Source organism: Glycine max, chromosome 18 (assembly GCF_000004515.6).
Source record: "Glycine max cultivar Williams 82 chromosome 18, Glycine_max_v4.0, whole genome shotgun sequence".
NCBI lineage: Eukaryota > Viridiplantae > Streptophyta > Magnoliopsida > Fabales > Fabaceae > Glycine > Glycine max.
The window spans coordinates 2,072,056-2,079,380 of record NC_038254.2 but is presented as its reverse complement, the minus strand read 5'-3'; the positions used below and the strand labels follow the sequence as shown (position 1 = coordinate 2,079,380).

Below are 7,325 nucleotides of genomic sequence, written 5' to 3'. Positions count from 1 at the left end.
CTATAAACTACTTTTCAAGAAAGAGAAATGACTATGAGCATATGTGATTTTTATTTTACTTTTATTATCTTAAATATATTTTTGGTCTCTTCAAATTTGAGATTTATCTTTTTTAATCCTCCCAAATAAAAATTATTTTTTTGGTTTTTCTAATTCGTGAAATGTTTTTTTTCTTCTGGTTTTTGATAGTTTGAATATATAATTTGTGACAATTTTTTTAGCGTAAAAGATATTGAAAAAAATTTCGTGAATTAAAAGATTAAAAGAATAAAAACTTTAATTTAAATGATTAAAAATAACAAATTTCAAATTCAAAGAAACTAAAAACATATTTATTTATTTCCTTTTTTGGGAGAAGGATGGCGGGGAGAGTGGCTGGAAGGTGAGGTTATAAACCAAACATTTTGCGATGCTTTAAGGCGTCAAAACCAAACCAACGAAACACTTTGTTTTTAGTATGCCACCAATACATACGTAGGCTTCGTTGACTCCCTCTTCCTATTTATATTGGTAAATGATAGCGAGTGTATTGATTAAGAAATTTAAATGGAAAAAATATTTATTAAGATACTAAAATTGTATGCTTGATAAACTTTTTTTATATTCTTTTATGACATTTACAATAAAAATAAATAATTTTTCTTTTAAATTTCTTAAATTATTCTAAGTGCACTTTTTTTATATATATATACTTCCCTTCTTCTCTCTCATACTCATTGTTAACCTCAACAACTCACTCAACCAACGTGACAGAGAAATGGTTGCACCTGCGAGGCCACAGTTCGTTCTCTTCGGATCCTCCATCGTTCAGCTTAGTTTCAGCCATGGCGGTTGGGGTTCCCATCTTTCTGACATCTACTCTCGTAAGGTACTACTCATTAACTCATCACTCTCTCATTCTGTTATTGCTTTCAACACAAAAATTGTCTTTTCTCCTATTACCCTGATGAGTGTTTTCTACCATTGTTGTTGGTGGTGGTGACCAAAACAATTACAATATCATATCATATGATATCATGCATCCTCCCATGTCATGTCATGTGATGCGATTTCCTCAACACCACTCTTCTCTTTCTTTCACTTTTCCCATGGAGGGTTTCATTCATTGGCTCATCTATAGGGATGCTTACCAATTCTTCAATTTTAAAAGCTAGTTTGGTTCTTTGTTCTAATTCCCATCTCACATACGTTATTTGAGCTCTCAAAAACTACTCATTGCTGATTCTAACCTGGGACTGAGAGGCAAGGTTTTAAAAAAACGTTATGTGGCTGCAGTTTTGGTCTCAAAGTCAGGATTTTTTTAGTGTCTGCAATTGCAATAGTGGTCACATTTGTTCACAATTTCCCATAATATCAAGGAACGCAACAAAATTGCCACTGCAACCCAGAATTTAAAACCTTGCTGAGAGACATCTCGGGGCTGGTGAAAAAAGATCCTTGTACGTAGCTTGACTTTTTCCTGGCTTGTTCAGAAAAGTCCCAATGTTGGGGGCTGGAATCTTAAAGTCACCATTCTGGATCACCCGATTGAAGGGTAGTCTCAGTACTATGTTTGTGGGGATACCCAGTCATAGACAAGAAATAAAAAAACAAAATCCTCGTTTTGGTCCTTGACAGTTTGGGCTCTTTGATCCTTGAAAATCTGCGATGTTGATTTAATCCCTCAATAATAAAAAAGAAACATCAAAATCACTCTTTACGTACAAACTATGATGAGATTGAGGGATTAAATTTGTGTTGTTTTTCTAATTTTCAGGAACTTAATTGATGTCAATTTCTTCAAAGGATTACAGTGTTGTTGCTTATCTTTTAGGGACCAACTTGATGTCAACCCATTTTTTCAGGGATCAAAATGGTAGTTTACTCTAAAAAAATTGTGGCAATACAATTATTGCTCAAATCTTATCTTTGACTTGTGTTGCATCTCATTAGTTGTGTATGATTTTCAAAACAAAGAAATGAATTTGAATAAATTTACTTCAGTGCATGAATGTTGACGATGCTAAGCTTCAAGTGCATCATCATGGTTGACTTCTCCAGAAGTATTACCATTATTGCATTTGACTAAGTATTCCCTCATTTAAGGCAATTTAGACAAAGTTGTTCTTTACAAGAACTTGTAGGGGAAGAAAATAAGATTAAGTAAGAAGATAAATTAAATCAAACTTCTCTTATCAGTTAAAATAAACTTTTGCACATTAACTTATGAAAAAAGTTAAACGAGGTAGCTTCTAAAAATGTTGAGGTACATAAGTTGATTTTAACTTATGAGAGATGTTTGATTCATACCTTTTTTATTTTTTATTTTATTTTCTTCTCCTTTAAGTTCTTATTGAAAAGTTTATCCAAATTGAACCTTAATGAGTTTAATAATGGAAATTTGAAGAAGAAAATCATAAAGTTAGTCAATTATTTTAATTTGTAAATTCTTTTTGGTTGACTTTCTTTTCGGTTACTGTTATGTCTTTGTCCTGGTCATGCCTTCAAATTTTATATTTTACCCTTCCTAATGATCTCCTAAAAGATGCTCTGAATGCTTAGAAAGTAGGAAGCCTGTCCAAAGGTTTTATCCAGGCATTTACATTTCATAAGTGTGAGTAAAGAGGAAACCTAAGTACTAAGTAACCATGCACTCTCCTCTGTGCTTATCATGAACATTTTTTATTTTTGTTTCTCTTTGGCTAATGTAATATTAAGGAGAATAGTCATCTTTTATGCAATGACGGTGCAAAATTTCTTGTTGTAGGCAGACATATTGTTGCGAGGATACTATGGATGGAACTCACGACGTGCCCTCCAAATCCTTTATCAAGTTTTTCCAAAGGTATTGTACCTCTAAAGCAACCATTCACATGGCAGAACTCAAAACCAAAATGATGCCTTTGGTGCAGCTATTCTTCACTTCAGCTGATGCTTGATTGATGTAACCTGTAATTTGAAATGATTTATGGGTTAAAGCACAAAGTTTCTTGAAATGATATATTTTTTCCACAGTTCTTTATGCATTTTGACATCCTAGTGGGATATCTTGCTAATTTTATACCCTTTCAATTCTTTCTTAAATACTTTGATAGTTTGATGTAGCTTATTATCCTGCCTACATTATATAATTTTCTGTATCCCACTTCCCAGGATGCTGCAACACAGCCTTCTCTTGTGATTGTTTATTTTGGAGGTAATGATTCCATGGGTCCTCATTTTTCTGGCCTAGGCCCTCATGTGCCTCTTCATGAATATATTGAAAACATGAGAAAGATTCTGATTCATATTCAGGTACTTCTGCTCTGTTAATCACCAGGATCTTTTTCTGTAGAGACACATATCTTCACTTTCAGACACAGAACACTAGACACTTCATTTTCGTTAATATGAAAGCTAAACTATTTCTTTAAAACATCAAGTTTGAGGAAATACACTTGACTTGAAGGCTTAAAGCAGCCATCACATTGATGTATATCTTACCTATCTTGGGTTCTACAAAGTTGTTTCTCACATATTTCTCACTGGCATAGATTAACACAAATCAATAGCATATTCAATTATGAAATGTAGTTTGCCTGAGATCATTATATTCATGTATAATTTTATGACAAAACATATTTAAAATAGTTTGGTTGCAGAATTAAGATGTGGAGGTGTCAAGAAAATAGTCTGTGAATAATAGTGGACACCGCTTGAAATGGGCAAAGTGAATATTGTTCTATTTCATTTAGTGTCTTTTTCCAGATATTACCGTGCCAAACAAATCAGGGAAATATGAAAAGAGAAAACAGCAAAAAGAAAAGGGATATCTAAGAAAAAATAGTGAAAAATGATTTGCAGTTATGCAGGAATGGCAGCAGATTTTAACTTCTATATTGAAGAAAAATAAATCTTAAATATGATGATCTTTTGCCTACTATGATGATCATAAATGCATTTTTAAAAGGGAAACTATTATTTGTAATTTAATATGAGGATATTAATTGTCAGGGTCTCTCTGAAAAGACACGTATCATTGTTCTCAGTTGTCCTCCAGTCAATGAGGAAAAAGTGCGTGCAAACACTAGGTAGCCTGATGATATTATTTTCTCTCTCAAATTTTCATCTCCGTACGTGTGTTCAGATAACACCTTAAGTTCTAACCTTATGATTTTTAATCCCTTTTCTTAATCAGTGGAATTTTTAGTGAGCTGGTAAGAACAAATGAATTGTGCCAAAGCTACTCAGAAGCTTGTATTAAGCTATGCAAGGAACTGGATGTCAAAGTTGTTGATCTTTTTAATGCACTACAGAAGAGGGATGACTGGATGAATGTTTGTTTCACGTAAGCTTCTTTACCTTCTGCCTTTATCATTCTTTTTTTTTCTTCCAAATACCACAAAATTTCAGAACGTTGTCATATTGCAATATAATTGTTTAATACCCAAATCCTTCTTCCCTAGCTCTTTGCCAGTATGCTGTGCTTGTTTCTTTGCAAGATGGTATAGGCCTGCAATCTTCCATCTTAAAAGCATACTGACTGATGCAATCTTCTGGTTAATTTAGACCTGCATCAGTCACTTGCTTGTAAGTTGTAACATCTCTTATTTTCCTCTTCACCTCACTGGTTAGTGGTTTGCATGTCCATAAAATTAAACTATTTTGATCTTTGAAAGTTTGGTATGACATTAAATTGGTTTTTGATACTAATAGATAAGTGATATCAATTTAGTTCTTGAAAGTTGGAGATTTTGTATCCTCTAAATAAATTGACATCAATCTAGATCTTCAATAATAGAAAAATAATATCAATTTAGTCTCTAAATCCTGCAATTTGTGCATAGAACGATGGTTTTTATATTATGTTCCACAGTTGAGGTACTAAATTGATGCACATATCTCTTAGGGGGAGTTAGGGGCCAAAGTGATGTCAACCCAACTATCCATGGATCAAAATGAATTTTTACTCTAAAATTTATGTGCACTCCTGACTGCTTTTACATTTAGTGTCTTCATTTCATTGGGTTTCATCTATTAGAATTCAGTGTTAAGAAACAGTGCTTCAACAATTGGTTGTGAAACATGTTTTTGTGAGAGTTAAGCTAATCACAATGAAAAAAGGACAGACTTAGATTAGTGAAGTAAAATTTTGCTAATCAAACTTGGAGTTTGGTGCTGTTTTTTATTAAGAATTGGAGTTTCATCTTGAAAACCTATGTTGCCCTTTATGAAAGCTTTCATTGCATAGATTGGCATAATAAAACTTCAATTCTGATTAGAGACACTAACCTATGAAAACTGCATCTGAGTTTTGTTCTAATAAAAATGTGAAATAGGATAGAGAAAGAAGTCATGCTGGATGCTGAAACCAAAGTTTAATAGATATATTTTATTTCATCTCCTTACAAATTACAATAGAAACAGTTGCTTTTTTTTTTTTTCTGAGTTCTTGTGAAATATATTAAAGAATGGCCCTTTTTACCATAAAGTCAGTTGTAACATGTAAATGAGAATGGTGTCAATTAATATGTTTATTTAAACAATATGTTTAATTTGTTGTCATCTTCAATGCGTGTTGCAGTGATGGTATCCATTTGGCAGCCGAGGGAAGCAAAATTGTGGTGAAGGAGATACTGAGAGTGCTTAAGGAGGCTGACTGGGAGCCATGCCTCCATTGGAAATCCTTGCCCACTGAATTTGCAGAAGACTCACCATATGATCTTGTTGCTGCTGATGGGAAAACTACACTGAATCCTTCCGAGTGGACTTTTTACAGAGAGATTCAGTGGGATTAGGTTGTTAGGTTATCAACTTTAATCATAATCATTTGCTTTGGCCTCCATTCAGGAGCCAACCTGTCTGCCAGATCCCACAGGATTTAGCAGTTTCGTATATTATTTACGTTTTTTCTTAGACATGATGATTGGTTATTTGGTGATAGCATTGCCCTATATTTTAGATAGTCTGTCACTCATCAAGTTGGTTATTTTATGATTCAACTGAAAATTAGCTGAATATAATAGATCCATTCTTCCAAAAGCTATCTGCAAGTTTCATTGGTTTGGTAGAATGGTATCCAACTCCTAAGTCCTAAGATGATTTGTTTGGGTTTCAAACTAGGGAATTTTTCATCATTATGGAATGTATAATGAATATTGAGACATACTTCCTTATTTCAAAACTTAACCTTAATGATAAAGATGAGATTCAAACTCAAATCCTTGTACTTGGCGCCGAAGATTACTATCAACGTTGTTAATCACCGAGTAATGACATTTGAACAAATTATAAGTGTTGAGAAGAAAAAGGAAAATAACCATTGCACAAGAGAGCTTAACATAAAATCTTTCGTAAAAGAAATATTGACAATATGCAACCAATATTGTTCATAAGAATCATAACACTTTCCAGTTGAAATAATGTACCCTGATTTTTACCAACACACAGATGACCAGCACCGACAGATTATTATATATACTTCATTTATACTCCATCGGACTTATTGAGCATAAAAAAATATTTTTTCCCCCTATACTTTAGTCTTTTATTTATTGGTATCTCACCTGAATACTTAAATAAATTTGCAATTACATTTTAACTCTCTTAATGAGGATATCTTTGTAAAATTGGCCTACCTTATACGAACTTCTAATTCAATGATTAAGTTGGTTTATTTGGTAGTTTACAAAAAGTTATCAAATAAATAAGTATAATAGGTATACATTGTTAGTGTAAAACTTTTATACTATTAACTAACCAAAAATTACTTATTAATATAACTTTTAAGATAATTATTATAATAATTAACATATTTATTATGCACTTAGTGATTGAATACCAGTATAAATTATTTCACATTGGTACAATTTTTTTCCTGAATAGTTTAAGTGCATAAAGTTTGACAATCAATTGATCATTCTCCATGTATATATTTCAAACTTCATTGCAGCAATGCGTAATTAAATTAATGAAGTGCTAAGTTTCCTGCTCATTCCACTAACGTGCAAGCCATTAAACAAGCTTTTTGTTTTGTTAAACCTTATTTAAGTTGTGGGGGTAGCAGGCAAAGAATGCACATGCCAGATGCCACCAAATAGACGCAGGCAGCATCATTTAGAATTTGTGATGGCTATTACCCGCATGCAGGGGCCGCAATCGCATGCTGACTTTGTGCTATAAATTGCCTAGACTTTTTCATCAATAACATACACAAACACAAACTCAATCCAATCATGGCTAAGTACCTTGGTGTCTTCGGCATCTCCTTTATTCTGCTTTGTCTCCTTGTTCTTATTAATGGTAACATCCATATCTATTCACCTACTCCAATGTGACATGCCCGTTGCCCCCCTCTCCTTCCTACC

General features: G+C 33.0%; 1 protein-coding gene across 1 annotated transcript; it reads left to right on the top strand.

Moving 5' to 3' along the window:
* The first annotated feature begins 715 nt into the window (after positions 1-715).
* Positions 716-6,179, top strand: LOC100803959 (GDSL esterase/lipase CPRD49-like). Its single transcript, NM_001255422.2, is given in 6 exon segments — positions 716-868; positions 2,747-2,824; positions 3,133-3,273; positions 3,973-4,049; positions 4,157-4,306; positions 5,543-6,179. Coding segments are annotated over 6 exon segments (771 nt in total). The 5' UTR covers positions 716-757; the 3' UTR covers positions 5,757-6,179.
* Positions 6,180-7,325: the final 1,146 nt, after the last annotated feature.